This window comes from Phycodurus eques, chromosome 7 (genome assembly GCF_024500275.1).
Source record: "Phycodurus eques isolate BA_2022a chromosome 7, UOR_Pequ_1.1, whole genome shotgun sequence".
NCBI classification, from domain to species: Eukaryota; Metazoa; Chordata; class Actinopteri; order Syngnathiformes; family Syngnathidae; genus Phycodurus; species Phycodurus eques.
In genome coordinates this window covers 31,618,726-31,635,839 of record NC_084531.1, presented here as the reverse complement: position 1 = coordinate 31,635,839, position 17,114 = coordinate 31,618,726, and the positions used below count along the sequence as shown (strand labels likewise).

Genomic DNA, 17,114 nt, shown 5'->3' with positions numbered 1-17,114 from the left:
GCGGAAGCTTCATGAGCACGCCACGTGGCAAAATAGGACCCGTGAATGAAGTAGGGACACTTTCTTATGAATGATACCGAAGAAATGCGACTCACCGGCGCTCATTCCTCAATTGGTTCAACTTCCCGCCCCAGTGACAAGTACGTCACTTCCGCCATAATGTCACGCAACTTATTCTCCGTTTGACAGTTTTGCCCTACTTCGACAGCCCTGTACGTTAATTCATTCATTCATTCATTCATCTTCCCCTCACGCGGGTCGCGGGCGTGCTGGTTCCCTGGGTGAAGTGCCCGGAGTGCCCGGAGAAAAGCCACGCAGGCAGGGGGAGAACGTGCAAACTCCACACAGGCGGGGCCGGGGATTGAACCCCGGTCCTCAGAACAGTGAGGCTGACGCTCTAACCAGTCGTCCACCGTGCCCCCAGTCGCAGGGCGCATAGAGACAAATAACCATTCGCACTCACGGCCAATTTAGAGTCTTCAATCAACCTACCACGCGTGTTTTTGGGGTGTGAGAGGAAAGCGGAGTGCCCGGTCCTCAGAGCTGGGAGGCTAACCAGTCGCCCACCGATCCTCCCAGCCCTGTACGTATGCCACACTATATGGCGCTGTGAAATACATGCATTGCTCGAATATTCCACCAGAGGGCGGTAATTGGAGCTGAACGAATGAGACGCACGTGTCTTTGCTTCAAATACGATACACAAGAAATAGACGAGATGCTTGTGAAGATTTGCGCTTTGTTCAGGAGGACTCTACTTTGAAAGAATTTCCATTCCCTGTCAATTGTTTCACGCTTGAGATGTCAAGCGATTCATTGATGACTCCTTTGACTATTAGTGATGAATTGTGACTTTTATTCAACTCAAAGTTTTTAACCTCAAAGTGAGAATAAAACGGCAGCCCCGTTAGCAAGGTCAGCAGCACCCGCCATCAAGACGATGATTATTATTCATGGTCCGCCATTGTTGCTAATGAAAGTTTCTCAGCCAAAAAGGTCTCCACGGAAACCGGCTGTTCCCACAGCAACCAAATGTTTTCCACCGAAGGGCTAGAAAAGATGTCAACAATTTGACGTTCGCTTGTTAATACTCAAGATCAGAGGACCGCGACGTTGGCGTAGCTTGCATGTTAAATAGAAGTGCAGCACTTTTGTCTTCCAACTCAGCTCGAACTTGGACTTGGAAAAAAAAAAACAATCAAGATCAAATGAATCGCGTCTGATTAGTTTAATCAGTTACAACATTCAATGATTACATGAAAAATACACGAAGCGTTTTCATTTTGGCTCAGCTAAAACTATGACAAATCGTTTTTGATGCTAACATTAATTGAATAGGATGAATTAAACAGTCACTAGTTACAGTACATTCAAAAGAATCATTCTAAAACTCGAAGGAAGCTTCCAGACCAGCAAAACAGCTTAGCTAGCAGGCCAGCTAGCATCTAAGCTAGCAAGTGTTTGTTAATGAAATAGTTTAGTACATTTTGATTTTCTACGTGTCAAAATAAATTGATGGAATGGCGACTCGCTGGACCCCCTGAACAATGAAGCGATAGCACTTTGTGTAGCGTCCATCCTGATTTTCATTGTTCCTGTGACAATGACAATAAAGTTCTATTCGATTTGATTCTATGCTAACAGGAGGTCCAGCACTTTCATTTGCGCTCAGCAACAATTCTTATTGGAATAAAAACGACCAAGAAGTTAAAATTTATAATATGTTATCAGTTAAGTGTAACAACAATTAATGATTACAAAATAATTGTTGTAAAAGTAAAGTGAAGCTTCCAGACCATTGAGCGAGCTGAGCTAGCAGGCATTTGTTTAGTTTTTAGACATGATCTTGATCTTTTCCCTTTGAATATTGGATCACATTAGCATAGCTTCCATGCTAACAAGAAGTTCAGCACTTTCTTTCATTTAAAAATCGAACATTTCCACGGAAATTTGGAATGGGCCTGCTGACTCAGCTCATTCCTGTGCCAACGTTTCTTCAAAATTTCACAGTCAATTTTTACAGTGGTTTTCCACATTCATAATAATCATTAAAAATCAAAGGAAGCTTTTGGAGTCCTCAAATAGTTTGGTCCCTTTGAAGCGCTTTCAAATCAATCATCTTGGGACTCGATGACGGCGGCGGCGAGCGACGACATCATCGTCGTCATCGTCCTCGGTCAGCTGTCGCGGTCGTCCGGGGTCCGGAGTCGGACGCGCCAGGAGTCGGCGGCCGCGGCGTCGCCGTGGCGATGGAGGCGGCGACGGAGGCGACAGGTGTACACGCCCTCGTTGAACTCATTGGCCACGATGCGGAGATCGTGACCTTTGAGCGCGATGTGGCCCGGGACAGAAGCCGCGATGCGCTCGCCGTCTTTGTACCAGCTGAGGACACAAGCGTACGTGTGTCGTCACGGTAACCGGGGTAAGCGGCCCTGGAAAATTCCTTAAAATGTCCACTACAAATCCCCGTTTAATGATTGGGGAGTCGGGAATGAGCCTTCCTCCTTAATCACTGCAAAGGATTTCAAGATGACTTTTTAGGAGCTATCTAGGTCCACTACATAAAAATCTTAAAATTGTAACAAGGGCATAGGCGAAAAGTGATTCATTGCGAATGCATCGACTGGGTTCACAATCAATCGCATTCATTCCCGACTCGCTCATCACATCACTGCAAAGGCATGTTTATATAACGGACCTAGATAGTTTCTAAAATGTCAGCTGAAAATCCCTTTCTAGCGATTGGGGAATAGCGGCGATGTAATCATGCTTTAGGCAACAGACGTTTGAACACAAACGGTGTCGAGACGATCCGAACAGGCGGACGTTCTTTATCCTCTGCGGAAGGCTGCTAATATTAGGGAGAAGTGTTGACGCGTCTTCATTTGTGTCTGTATGACCGTAATATACTGCCACCCGGTGGCCAAAGCCGGTGCACCAGAAGGAGCAGCACAATGAATTGGATAGCAGCATTTACAAAGCACAGTATTATAGAGGGCTGTTTTCTGTATTTCAAATGTATTTTTTATTTTTTTATTTCGGGGGGCTTGAAGGGGATCCTTAGTCGAATGAAAGACCTCCAGAACACGCAGTGGCGTGCAAGAGGGGGGCCGAGGGAGCGGTGGCCCCGGTCGTCCGAACGGGTTTGGGTGGGCATCCAGTTTTAATCGGGTGCCGTGCGGGTACGCTGACCTGACTCTAGGTGGCGATCGCGGGTTCTTGGTGCCGCAGCGGAAGCCCACCACCTTCCCCCGCGGGACCACCTTCACCCGGACGTTGGGGGGCGGCGTCGGCGTGGCCGCGGCTTCCGGAGGCTCTGGAAGGAAGGTAACGGACGGCGGAGTGAGGGGGGCCGCGGGGGCGGGGACGGGATCGGGGTAGGGGCGCCGGACTCACCGAAGCACAATTGGCAGCTGCGCGGGCACTTCTTCTTCATGAACCGCTTGCGACGCTCGCACAAACCCGAGCCGGCCCACGACGCGCACGCACTCTTCTCGTCCACGCAACCTGATGACCACAACGCACGGCGATAACACGCACACGCACGCTCCCACAGATGCACACGGATACACACACACCACTCACACACATGCCACACTCACACACACGCACACACAGTGCACGCACGCACGCCTGCGGTCGCACGCGCCGGTCTGACCGTAGAGCCTCCGAATGCCCGCGACGTCGTCACGGCCGACGTCGCGCTGGCCCGTGAAGGTGGCGTTGGGGTGCATGAGGGCGCGCGGGTCGCCCGAGTGCCACAGGCCCAGCGCGTGGCCGATCTCGTGAGCCGCCACCTGGACCAGGTCGTTGAGCCACACGCCTGAAGCGCACGCGCACAAGGTCAAGCGCGCGTCGCGTCCGCCGTCGGTCGCGCCCGCCGGCGCGCGTTTACCTCGTTTCCAGCTGAACCTTGACCTCCCGACGATCCACATCTCGTGCTTGTCGAAGTGGATCTCGCCGCGCGGCGGGAGGAACGCGTGAGCCAGTTCGCCATTGACGCCGTCGAAACACGGATGCAGCGGCGACGACCGGCAGTCCGAGTGGTTGAACGCATAGAAACCTAACACGCGCACACACACACATTCACTCTGTCATCACTAATATTACAAATCCCAGAATGCTTTGCTAGTGTGTCGGCCCATCAGTCGTTAGCAACTATGCTACCGGTCTCCTCGAGCAAATTGACACTTCCGCTTCCCAAAAATGGCCAAACGACAGATGGAAAACGGTTCACTTCCAAGGCAGGTGGGAGGCGGCTTGTCTGTTCACTAAAGTCAAAGACAGACAGACGGACGGACAGACAGACAGACCTGCTTGTCGTGTGCGGGGCAACGTGGCTGTAACAAATAATTAATGTTTTGTTTTTTGAATGCCCTTTATAAACTCCTAGGCAGGGACTGTTATTAGTTTGAAGTTTGGCTTTTTATTGAAGGACATTCTTATTTTTTGGGGTTGTTTTGTTGTTGGCCTATGAAAAAAGATTTACATCAAAAAGAAAGGTAGTTGGAGATAAATAAATAGAAGATGGAGAGACAAAAGAATTCATGTTATCTATTTAAATTTAAAACAACAAACAAATACCACTGATGTCTTTTATCACAACTTAAATTTCTCGTGTTTATAATATTAAAGTGAGTTTTTTCCAGATTCAGTGTTGAAGCAAAATGTAAGTTTGTTGTCATATGGTAAACTTTAACGCTACGTTTCTGGAGAGAAGGGAAACGTGCACATGGCAGTGATTTTTCATCCAATATTGAGTTTGGACTTGGAATTTTTTTATTTTGGCCAACCGTGAATTTGACTTTGACACCCCTGGTGTAGATGAAGCACCATATATTAAGTGCAGTCCATTTACCAACTACCACATGCGCACACACACACACACGTATTTAAGTGTGCGTGTGTCAGTGAGCGAGTGTACTCACGCTATGTACACACTCACTCACTGCCACACGCGCATTTGTCGACTTCCTTGGTACCGATGCTGATGTCTGCGGCGCATCCGTGGACCTCGGTGAAGCTGAGTGGCGACACGTCGCTCCATTTGGAGAAGGCCGCGCCGAGCGCCTTCCTGGTGGCGTCGGCGCTCAGCGTGTTCGGAAACGACTCCAGTCTACAAACGCACGCACAGTATTTCAGCGGATACAGTAGACATGAGTGAGCGAATTAATGGCCGTGTGTGCGGTGTTAGCTCAGTGCGCTAACCCGCTAGCGCCACCTGTACGTGATGTTTCGGTGCATCCACTTGTGTCCCAGCGGGTTGATGGTGTAGCGCTTGCTAACGCGGTGGTGTGATGACGCGCTAACGGCAAACACCTGCAACAGCGTGACATCATCATGCACTTCCTCTGGTGGCCGCTAGAGGCCGCTCCCACGCCTCCATCCACTCAAATGAACATAGAGCCATGCTCCCCCATACAGGAAGTGAGCAACTTACAAGTTAGGCTGACATGGCAACCTGCCGTTTGAGCATTTATTCCATCGGCATGTACTGTCCAATCCATTCATTCATTCATTCATTCATTCATTCATCTTCCGTTCCGCTTCGCTTCTCCTCACGCGGGTCGCGGGCGTGCCGGAGCCTATCCCAGCTATCTTGGGGCGAGAGGCGGGGTACACCCTGAACTGGTCGCCAGCCAATCGCAGGGCGCATAGAAACAAACAACCATTCGCACTCACATTCACACCTACGGGCAATTTAGAGTCTTCAATTAATGCACTGTCCAATCCAATCCACTTTAATTTAAAAACAATTTAAACAAACACAAGGTACCAAAAAGTACTGTACGACACAATAAAAGCACAGCAAAAATACAACATAAGGTTTCAAAACGATAAAATAAAATGGGATAAAAACTACATAAAATGAAATAAGTAAAATTAAAATAAAATGCACTGCCCACACAACACATAAACATCTCCTCAGACACACTAACCGGTGTTAAAGGTCAGGGTAAAAAGATTTCAAATGAGAATGATGAGGAGGGTTATCTGACGCGTAGTGGCAAAACATTTCGCAGTTTCCGAGCTGCAACAGCAAACGCCGGTCGACCTCGAAGTTGAAGCCGGTCAGCTGACCCGAGAGAACGTCCGCGAATATCGGGTATGGCGGGCGGGGCGAGGCCGCTCCAGGCTTTAAAAGCAAATTCAAGAATTTTTAAATGAATCCTAAAACGAACAGGCAGCCAGTGGAATGAAGCTAAAATAGGTGAGACACGCTCAGACTTTCTAGTGCCGGTTAAAAGACGAGACGCGGGATTCGGAAGCAGTTGCAGAAGAGCGAGATGTCTCCGCAAGGCAGAAGACATGAACCGATGTATAAAAAGATGTCTCCGAAAGGCAGAAGACAAGAAGCAATGTACAAAAAGATGTCTCCGGAAGGCCGAAGACATGAACCGATGTACAAAAAGATGTCTCCAAAGGCAGAAGACACGAAACCAATGTACAAAATGATGTCTCCGAAAGGCAGAAGACAAGAAGCAATGTCCAAAAAGATGTCGCCGAAAGGCAGAAGACATGAACCAATGGACAAAAAGATGTCTCCAAAGGCAGAAGACAAGAAGCAATGTACAAAAAGATGCCTCCGAAAGGAAGAAGACATAAACTAATGTATAAAAAGATATCTCCGAAAGGCAGAAGACACGAAGCAATGTCCAAAAAGATGTCTCCAAAGGCAGAAGACAAGAAGCAATGTACAAAAAGATGTCTTCGAAAGGCAGAAGACAAGAAGCAATGTATAAAAAGGTGTCCCCGAAAGGCAGAAGACAAGAAGCAAAGTCCAAAAAGATGTCCCCGAAAGGCAGAAGACAAGAAGCAATGTACAAAAAGATGTCGCCGAAAGGCAGAAGACATGAACCAATGGACAAAAAGATGTCTCCAAAGGCAGAAGACAAGAAGCAATGTACAAAAAGATGCCTCCGAAAGGAAGAAGACATAAACTAATGTATAAAAAGATATCTCCGAAAGGCAGAAGACACGAAGCAATGTCCAAAAAGATGTCTCCAAAGGCAGAAGACAAGAAGCAATGTACAAAAAGATGTCTCCAAAGGCAGAAGACAAGAAGCAATGTACAAAAAGATGTCTTCGAAAGGCAGAAGACAAGAAGCAATGTATAAAAAGGTGTCCCCGAAAGGCAGAAGACAAGAAGCAAAGTCCAAAAAGATGTCCCCGAAAGGCAGAAGACAAGAAGCAATGTATAAAAAGGTGTCCCCGATAGGCAGAAGACAAGAACCACTGTATAAAAAGGTGTCCCTGAAAGGCAGAAGACAAGAAGCACTGTATAAAAAGGTGTTCCCGAAAGGCAGAAGACAAGAAGCACTGTATAAAAAGGTGTTCCCGAAAGGCAGAAGACATGAACCAATGTACAAAAAGATGTCTCCAAAGGCAGAAGACAAGAAGCAATGTACAAAAAGATGTCTCCAAAGGCAAAAGACATGAACTAATGTATAAAAAGATGACTCTGAAAGGCAAAAGACAAGAAGCAATGTACAAAAAGATGTCCCCGAAAGGCAGAAGACAAGAAGCAATGTACAAAAAGATGTCCCCGAAAGGCAGAAGACAAGAAGCAATGTACAAAAAGATGTCGCCGAAAGGCAGAAGACAAGAAGCAATGTATAAAAAGATGTCTCCAAAGGCAGAAGACAAGAAGCAATGTACAGCAAATTTGCGTCTGTGTTACAATGTGGAACGATTACAACAAGAAAATGAAAATGCGTGCTTCTGGTTCTCTCACACTTTTTAAACCTATGTTTGAATCAAAAGTTCTGGAAAAATATATGGCTCGGGTATAAACACAGAAATTGCATCAATATAGTACATTTTGTGTTAGTTGGCTTTTGGAACACATTTGTGGAATGCTTGTTTTTCATTTGTTTCGTTTACTTTTTTCATTTTCACTCTGTAAAATGTTAAAATTTGCTGAACTGTTTTTGTCAAAGTTGGGCATACGCTAAAGAAGTCATTGCTTGTCGCTTGGCTCCATCCTTTGTTGGCTTTTGCTGACATTATTTGGTAACTGACTTCAAGCTAATCAAATAAACCAACCCCCCCCCCCCCCCCCCCCAAAAAAAAAAAACGATGCAGACGTTTAATTGCAGTATTTATAAATGTAAGCCCATTCTTAACAGGATGCAGTTTCAACATTTACATTGCGCTTAAATATAGGAAGAGAAAAAAATACGAAATGATTCAAAGAATATCGCATCAATGTTGAACAAAAATCGTACTTAAAAGTTAAAAATGAAACGGTTCTTCAAGATGAAATGCCAATGTATAGTACTATACTCAAAAGTTAAATCCAAGTCACCGAAAAAAAAGTGAAAAGTAAAAAAAGTAGATTGTGTGCGCGTGTCAGTGAGAGGGGTCAAGGTCGCGCAAACTGCAAAGGTTTTGCCTTCACAAACTTCATTTGTCCTCTTTTCCATCTCACTCGTTCTAACAAACAGCAAGTCACGGGGAGAGCTTTGAGAAAGTTGGTCCTTTAGAAGTTAGCGAATCCGGAACGAATGACGTATCGATCTGCAGCACGTTTGGCTCTCTGGTTCTGAGGTTGGGAATTGGAAGAAGAAGAAGAAAAAATAATTTCAAACATTTATTCGACCGAAAGACCAGCCAAATAAATACAAATCCATCCATCCATCCATTTTCGGAGCCGCTTCTCCTCACGCGGGTCGCGGGCGTGCCGGAGCCTATCGCGGCTCTCTTCGGGCAGGAGGCGGGGTACACCCTGAACCGGTCGCCAGCCAATCGCAGGGCACATATAAACAAACAACCAGTCGCACTCACATTCACACCTACGGGCAATTTAGAGTCGTCAATGAACCTACCGCGCATGTTTTTGGGATGCGGGAGGAAAGCGGAGTGCCCGGAGAAAAGCCACGCGCGCACGGGGAGAACACGCAAACTCCACACAGGCGGGGCCGGGGATCGAACCCCGGTCCTCAGAACTGTGAGGCAGACGCTCTAGCCAGTCGTCCACCGTGCCGCCATAAATACAAATATATATTGTATTGATTTGGAATTTATCTGGTCTTTTTTAGGATATTTGGTGGAGTAATTCAAAATAATTAAAAGGAATCCAGTTACATTGCTTTAATATTATGGTACTTGGATTATGTTACTAACTACATTTTTTAATAGGCAACGGAATATATTTTTAAAGTAACCCTCCCAACCCTGGACTCACTCGTAGTAGCTACTAGGAGCACACAACTAGTTGTCAACTAGTGCAGTTTTGCCTCACTAGTAACGGGAGGTTTTCCTACTAGTACACGACCAAAGTTGTCTGACTAGAAAGGACAGAGAGTGCACTCGTGTATGGACCTTAAATGCTCCTATTCATGACAACACACTTTTTTGTTTGACCACACACAAACTCGGCCAAGACGAGACTGACCTGTGACGTCGTCATCGTCGTCGTCATCAGCAGCAGCAAGCGGACCTCCATGACGTCACACAGTCGGGTACGTGTCACGCAGCGATCAATCAATTGGAGATTTGACCACTTTCGCGCATCTGCTTTCCGCTTTCAAGTGAGCGCGCGTGTGTGTGGGTGCGAGTTTTAGGTGTAGCGTGTGTGTGTGTGTGAAGTCGCAAAGGGGCGAGGCCGGGTCAGCCCCAAACTTAACTCTTCGTGCGCCCCCCCACTCAAGTGTCAACGCGGAGGTTGTGCCGACGCCGCCAACGAACCTCGGGACGTTTCTGCCGACAGGCGCTCGGGTTCGACTGGTTCAAGCGTGGCCGCTGGTCACGTGACCTGCAGGGGGCCCGCGAGGCCACTCTCCTGCTTTGATGGCAAGAGTCCCTACGACGTCATCGCCGACCGTGGAGCGGTCGGTGGCAAGCGCTAAGTTTGACGACCAGGACTTAATATTGTAGATAACGCGGTGGTAATGACATTTTGAACAGTCCCGATTTTCACTCTCAGAATCAGAATCAGAATCAGAATCATCTTTACTTGCCAAGTGTGTCCAAAACACACAAGGAATTTGTCTCCGGTAGTTGGAGCCGCTCGAGTACGACAGACGGTCAATTGACAGAACACTTTGGGGACATCAAGACATTGACAAAAAACAATTGTGCAAAAAGATGCAGAGTCCTCGAGCACTTAGAGCAGTTCGAACGACTAATATTGCAACGGTCCGGTGGTCTCATACATTCATCCAATTTCTAGCGCTTATCCGAGGTCGGGTCTCGGGGGCAGTAGCTCTAGCAGGGACGCCCAGACTTCCCTCTCCCCAGCCACTTCGACCAGCTCTTCCGGGGTGATCCCGAGGCGTCGGAGAGACGCAGGTCCCGGGGGTCGTCCCCGGGGTCCCATTCCGGTGGGACGTGCCCGGAACACCTCGCCGGGGAGACGTTCGGCTCCCTACCTTCGGCCACCGCCCCGCTCGCGCTGTACCCGACCCGCAGGTGGTGAACCCACGGAAGGGGGACCCGCGTTACCCTTTCGAGGCCCACGGGTGCCGGCCCGGCCGCCTAGGCGTTCGCCTTTGAGCCCCGCCTCCAGAGGGGGGCCCCGGTGACCCGCGTCCGCCGGGCAAGGGAAACCTCCACCCATTAACATCTTTCATCATAGAGTTTTCACACTCAAAATATCTGTAAATGAATTGCGACTAATGGGAACGACATAACAGGTATCTTCGATTCCTCATTTCGTGAAGCGTACGCCCCGCAAGGCCGAGATCGGAAGATTTTTGATCTCGCCGAATCCGTTGGTTTTGCTCAATCAGGTCAACTTCTTGAACTCGGGCCACGTTTTTGTTACATGGACCGCTATTTCAAATAAACATGCCCTGAATTTTGAACAATGATGACGTAACGTTCCGTAACGTTTACAGTAAGCCAAGTTTGCAACATTTGATAAACCAACTGCTAGCAACTTGCTATCAAAACCTGACGTGAATGAGACAAGCGCATGTCGTTTTCCCATTCAGACATTTTTCCAACCCAGTGTTATGCCTTCAACTTCTGTTGAATTTAACTGCAGATATACTTGTGCCTTGAAATGCGAGTTGAATTTGTTCTGTCATCGCGCTCGTATCTCAAGTCACCTTTCCCCATTGAAATGAATGCGAATGTAATGAAACCATTTTAGCCCTCAAATGTGCATTTCAACGTTTTGTTTTTTTTCACACTCGACTGTGATGTGCTATAGAAAAACACGCAATAAAAACTAATTCGCCACGTGCGAAACGCAAATACAAGACACCAGCGTACCTAATGTTTGGGCCTTGTTCCCCTTCGATTGGTGAATCGGCGCCGACGTCGCAGAGTGTATTGGCGCCATCTAGCGGTGGGCGTCTGCAACGCACTCGTATCTTACATTTTTGCTCGTATCGCAGGACAAAAAAATAAAATAAAAATCGGTCGCGTCAAATCTGGAAAAGCAAGCACGGATATCCGGCACACGATTGAACATCTGCGCAAGTCCACTTCGGGAAACGTGACGGTGACAAAATATTTTCAACCGGCCTCAATTTCAATCCAAATTTTTAAATCAAGTTTGGAGTTGAAGATTTTATCGGACGCAACCGACTGGTCAAACTTGTCTTGCACATATCTCAACGCGGACTTGCAGATATTTGCAATTGAGTCGCGTACGTCCGCAACTGAATTGCAAACATCCGTCGTGACAAACCCGAACGAGCAATGTGTCACGCACAAAAGGAGTAACAACTGCAAAAAGATTCCCACCCAAATTCCAAATGTGACGACGTCGACGTCCAAATGTTCCTTTCGGGAAGTCAAAGGCCGCTTTAAATGCGTCGAGTGGCGTTGGGCTGCCAGGAACTTTCAAACAGCTGAAGGATGAATATTTAATGAGCGCTAACACACACACCGAGCGAGCGTGCGTGTGTGAAAGGCAGCGTGTGGTGTTTTGGCAGCCGGGCGTCTGGTTGTCAGGGAGACCGGGAGGCGCTTGAAAGTGAAGTCATCGAGCACGTTTGTGACTTTTCTCACCGCGGTGAGCCACAGACCCGCTCACCTTTGACCTCGTCTGTCTCCGGGAGTCAACAAACACGCAGGCGCGCACTCGTTTCATACACGCCGACTTTATTGATGGCCGCCATCTGATCAAGCCAAGAAAAGAAAAAAAGAGTCGTTGCCGTCAGCGCCGTTTTTTCTTTAGGTTTCGATTTTCTCATTCAGTTCACAAAAATCAAAACCTAAAAAAACCACAGAGCAGCAGCGTTGTCTTTACGGTTGTCGTCATGGTAACCTGACGCACTTCCCGTCGACGCCGTCGGCCGTCAATCACGAGATCCTTTGACGTTCTCGTCCGGTCACGTGTCTGGGCGCAGAAGCCGCGCGGGCGGCGCTCGTCTTTTTGTCGCACATCCTGGAGAGGAAGACGACGAGGAAGACGATTAGCCCTTTAATCCCCGACCGTAACGAAATTCAACCGAACATTCTCCTGGCGGGCGGCACGGTGGGCGACTGGTTAGAGCGTCAGCCTCACAGTTCTGAGGACCCGGGTTCAATCCCCGGCCCCGCCTGTGTGGAGTTTGCATGTTCTCCCCGTGCCTGCGTGGGTTTTCTCCGGGCACTCCGGTTTCCTCCCACATCCCAAAAACATGCATGAATTGGAGACTCTCAATTGCCCGTAGGCGTGACTGTGAGTGCGAATGGTTGTTTGTTTCTATGTGCCCTGCGATTGGCTGGCAACCAATTCAGGGTGTACCCCGCCTCCTGCCCATGACAGCTGGGATTGGCTCCAGTACGCCCGCGACCCTAGTGAGGAGAAGCGGCTCAGAAAATGGATGGATGGATGGATTCTCCTCGCGGTGCTCCGATCGAACAGGCCGTTTACGTGGAAAACGTGCGATCTGCGCTCGTCTGTCGACGCTTTTCATTCCCGATCACCCGCGCCCTGTGGAGAATGTGTGCAGTGTCGCGCAAGGCTGGGCAATAAATCCAATTTTGAGTTCAAGTTCCATCCATCCATCCATTTTCGCTTATCAGAGGTCGGGTCGCGGGGGCAGTAGCTTTAGCAGGGACGCCCAGACTTCCCTCTCCCCAGCCACTTCATCCAGCTCTTCCGGGGGGATCCCGAGGCGTTCCCAGCCAAAGGACGTAGTCTCTCCGCCGTGTCCCGGGTCGTCCCCGGGGTCTCCTCCCGGTGGGACGTGCCCGGAACACCTCACCGGGGAGGCATCCGAATCAGATGCCCCAGTCACCTCATCTGGCTCCTCTCAATGCGGAGGAGCAGCGGCTCTACTCCAAGATCCTCCCGGATGACTGAGCTTCTTGTCCGATCTCTAAGGGAGAGCCCGGACGCCCTGCAGAGGAAACTCATTTTGTATCCGGGGTCTCGTTCTTTCGGTCACGACCCGCAGCTCGTGATCATAGGTTAGGGGAGGAACGGAGATCAACCGGTAAATCGAGAGCTTCGCCTTTCGGATGAGCTCCTTCTTTACCACGACGGAACGATACAAAGTCCGCATCGCCGCAGACGCCGCACCGATCCGCCTGTCGATCTCCCGTTCCGTTCTTTCCTCGCTCGTGAACGAGACCCCGAGATGCTCGAACTCCTCCACTCGGGGCAGGATCTCATCCCAGACCCGGAGAGGGCACGCCGCCCTTTTCCGACCGAGGACCACGGTCTCGGATTCGGAGGTGCCGATTCTCATCCCGGCCGCTTCACACTCGGCTGCGAACTGCTCCGGTGAGAGTTCGTTATTTATTGATACCACAGTTGGTCTTTACTGTAAAACTAACGCACAACAAAAATAATTATCCTCATTTTATTAAAATTCAAGACATCGTTCTAGAAATCGCCAGCTTATGCTAACAGTTAATGGAAAAAAAATAAAAGCCACTGACGGGCTAGCTTCTATTAGCATTTGATCACAGGAGGGATTTACCTTGAAATAACAAATATTCACACACAAACTCCCAACTAACACAAACAGACAGTTAATACAATACTTGAGCTGCTGCCCCCGCGGCCCGGACTCAGACAAGCGGAAGACAATGGATGGCTGGTTGGCATTCTGATACTGAGAATAATTTTCCTAGTAATCAACTTTTATAATTCTGTACCGAGGAAGACATTCACTCCCATTTACGCAGTGTCCCTGAACGTACGTCGCACAACTGCGATGTAAATACGAATGGCGTCCGCGGCCACACTGAGCGGGTTGCCAACGACGGCGTTTTTACCCCCGGCATATGAAGGCTCATATATAGTGTGTTCAGCCGGGCTTTGTCCCGCAAGTCCCGAACAAAATAAAAATGAACTTTCGTTCCAAAACCTGTTCAGATGCCAGATTGAACGCATTCTTAATATCATGGTCATCAGGCAGAAATGAACTAAGTTCAGCGCATGTTCGCACAAAATACGAACTAGTTCATGAACTTTCCTTCATTGAACTCGTGCAGGTCGACCAAAGCATGTGGGCTCATCCAGCCAATACCACTCAACCATAAATAAATTGAACAATTTACAGCTATGCCATACGAACGGTACTGGGAGCGATCGGCAGATCTCTCTCACGGATGATCGGTATCCGAATCTGATCGCAGCACGCCTAATTCTCCCCGAAAGACTTTTTCTGTTGTAAAGTGAGACAAATACTCAAGGACAAAATATTTAAACAGTCAAATGTTCTATCTGTAATTCAACAATATATATCTTGTTGTAAACATTAAGGGAGCAATAAAAGTTATTTTATTCATGATGTGTTTTTAGAGCGTCTGCCTCACAGTTCTGAGGACCCGGGTTCAATCCCCGGCGCCGCCTATGTGGAGTTTGCATGTTCTCCCCGTGCCTGCGTGGCTTTTCTCCGGGCACTACGGTTTCCTCCCACATCCCAAAGCATGCGTGCTAGATTAATTGACGACTCGAAGTTGCCCGTCGGTGTGAATGTGAGTGCGGATGGTTGTTTGTTTGTATGTGCCCTGCGATTGGCTGGCAACCGGTTCTGGGCGTACCCCGCCTCCTGCCCGCCGATAGCCGGGATAGACTCCGGCACGCCCGCGACCCGCGTGAGGAGAAGCGGCTCAGAAAATGGATGGATGGGTGGGCCGATCAAGCGGTTAACCCTTCTGCCAAATATGGGAATCGGCGTGTGGGTGCGGCCTGATGCAGACTTGGTGACTTCGCGTGTGAGTTGAAAGCTGACGTGATGACGAACGACGCCCATTCCAAATGTTGCCATTTTCCAACTCTCCGCTAGTGCGCGTACGGAGACAAAAGCGTGCCCGTACGTGCGTGTACGAAGACAATGACGCGTTCGAACGTTTTGTACTGCGGCCACGTCGCGATTGACGGCCGACGAGCAGTCGAGTCGATGAGTTTGAAAAGAACGACAACGGCTCAAGGCGGCTCGACCCGGACGAGCGCAGTCGGCTTTAAACTTGAAGTTTAAAATCAGTGAAATACGGTGCATTCAGGTCATACCAAAATGTGGGAATTTCCAATTTAAACAGAGGATAGTGGTACTGTCTGACCACTTCAAGAACGTCAGCTAATGCCCATCTAACAGCATCAATAATGGGCTACCGTGAAGTGCAGCAAAAATGAGGACTGATAATGATAATAGTGTGTTGAAGAAGGCAACGGATTTCTCTGTGCAGGTCGAGCGCTCAGCGATTGGGTGGAGTAAACCATTTTTCAGACAACGGTTTTTTGTTTCAACCAAGTACTAGTTAGTATTCCACTCTTCTAGGTCGTTTGAAACACTTTTTTAAAATCTCTCTAGCCTTCCTAAATTCGACCTTAATGGTGCCAAGAGTCATATTAGAGCACCCCCAAAAAAGGTCTAAAAACGCCTCTTACTGATTATTACAATTTTGTTGCAGATATCCGTAACTCACTAGCAGCTGAATTTTTTATCACTCTAATTACGAACCCCGTACACGTGACTGCAAGTGACGTCATTTGTCCTAGGCGAAATGTCGTTGCAGATATTCGACATTCAGTTTGCCTCGTCGCCATTGCGCTCCATCCAAATGTCACGAGGAGCTGCCAGAAAGGCGTTGTTGAAATGTACCCCCAAACAAAAAATCTACAATGAGCTTTGAAAATGTACCCCAAACAAAAAATCAAAATGAGCTTTGAAACGTGGACGCCGGTGGGCAGTGACGTCATCGTCGCAGCCTTACTGCAGTGGGACTCGCGCGCGCTCGACGAAGTCAACAAACAAATATAATTTAAACCGTGGAAATTGTTGCGAGTTTGTCCTTACGCTGCGTGGAACCCCGCCGCCGCCGCCACCGCCGCCGCCGCCGCCGCCATCGTCTCCTCCCGCCCTTCCGGTAAGAGAGCGCGGTCGGTGGCGCCCCCTGCTGCACTGATGGACAAACACCACCTTCCCCAGAGGAAAATTATACAATAAAAGCCTTCCTAAATTCGACCTTTTGCAACTCGTTTCTATGCAAATTCATCGAGAAAATGCTCTCGACGTCAAATTGAAAAAGACTCCATAAATCACTTATTTGATCAATGTCCCATTGCCCAATTATTCTGGACTGAAAATTAACCGGGACCGTTTAATACTTCTAACACGAGTTTGCTATTCGAGAAGTCATCTTCTTGCTCTTACAAGACATCTTTAGAGAATGCTCTCAAGCCTTTTTCCACTTGGCAAATTCCATATTCACAAATCGAGAGCAATCTCATGTAAGCCAAATATATATAGTTTTACTATGCACCAACAATTCGGAATAACTCTCTCAAGGTGATCGAGACAAATAAAAAGGCCATAAAAACAGCCACACTCTAAATCAAGAAAATATTGTGAAAACAATTTTAGACAAATTTAATAATGACTTCTTTCCCTATCCGTTTCATGTTACTGTTTTATCTCTTGCATATGTCGTTTTTTTCATATACTGTACATTGTTCGCAATGGATAATGATAGGATGTTTTAGCATCTAAGACCTTTGATATAGCTATACCGTTATGTACTATTATTGAAATAAAAAAAGCCTTTGCCAGGAAGACATGCTGAAAGATTTCAAAAAATAATAATAATAAAAAAAAAAAAAAAAAAAAAAGAATACCGGCATTACCAGATAAGTAGCAAACCTTTATTGCTCAGTGACTGTTTTTTGTCAGTCTTTATGTCTCAGTGTTCCCTGTCAATTGACCGTCTGTTGTCGTACT

General features: G+C 47.9%; 1 protein-coding gene across 3 annotated transcripts; it reads right to left on the bottom strand.

Annotated features, from left to right (window-relative positions):
* Positions 1-1,232: 1,232 nt before the first annotated feature.
* mmp23bb (matrix metallopeptidase 23bb) lies at positions 1,233-16,252 on the bottom strand. 3 transcript variants are annotated; one of them, XM_061682155.1, is made up of 10 exons: positions 16,194-16,252; positions 12,171-12,343; positions 9,398-12,074; positions 5,222-5,319; positions 4,983-5,116; positions 3,896-4,063; positions 3,659-3,823; positions 3,397-3,507; positions 3,193-3,316; positions 1,233-2,382 (listed from the first exon to the last, which is right to left on the bottom strand). In XM_061682155.1, exons 3-10 carry the CDS (start codon positions 9,446-9,448, stop codon positions 2,178-2,180), a joined length of 1,056 nt encoding a protein of 351 aa, XP_061538139.1. In that variant the 5' UTR covers positions 9,449-12,074; positions 12,171-12,343; positions 16,194-16,252; the 3' UTR covers positions 1,233-2,177. The 3 variants fall into 3 exon arrangements, with proteins under 3 accessions (XP_061538139.1, XP_061538140.1, XP_061538141.1); XM_061682156.1 differs by having other exon boundaries at positions 12,224-12,343; XM_061682157.1 differs by lacking the exon at positions 16,194-16,252 and having other exon boundaries at positions 12,171-12,359.
* Between the last annotated feature and the right edge of the window lie 862 nt (positions 16,253-17,114).

Excerpts from the sequence above, each read along its gene's own strand:
- mmp23bb (XM_061682155.1), bottom strand. The coding sequence starts at position 9,448 with ATGGAGGTCCGCTTGCTGCTGCTGATGACGACGACGATGACGACGTCA. Across the intron at positions 3,508-3,658 it reads GGGCATTCGGAGGCTCTACG|GTTGCGTGGACGAGAAGAGT; the intron begins GTCAGACCGGCG and ends TGTGGTCATCAG. Across the intron at positions 2,383-3,192 it reads CGATCGCCACCTAGAGTCAG|CTGGTACAAAGACGGCGAGC; the intron begins GTCAGCGTACCC and ends TTGTGTCCTCAG.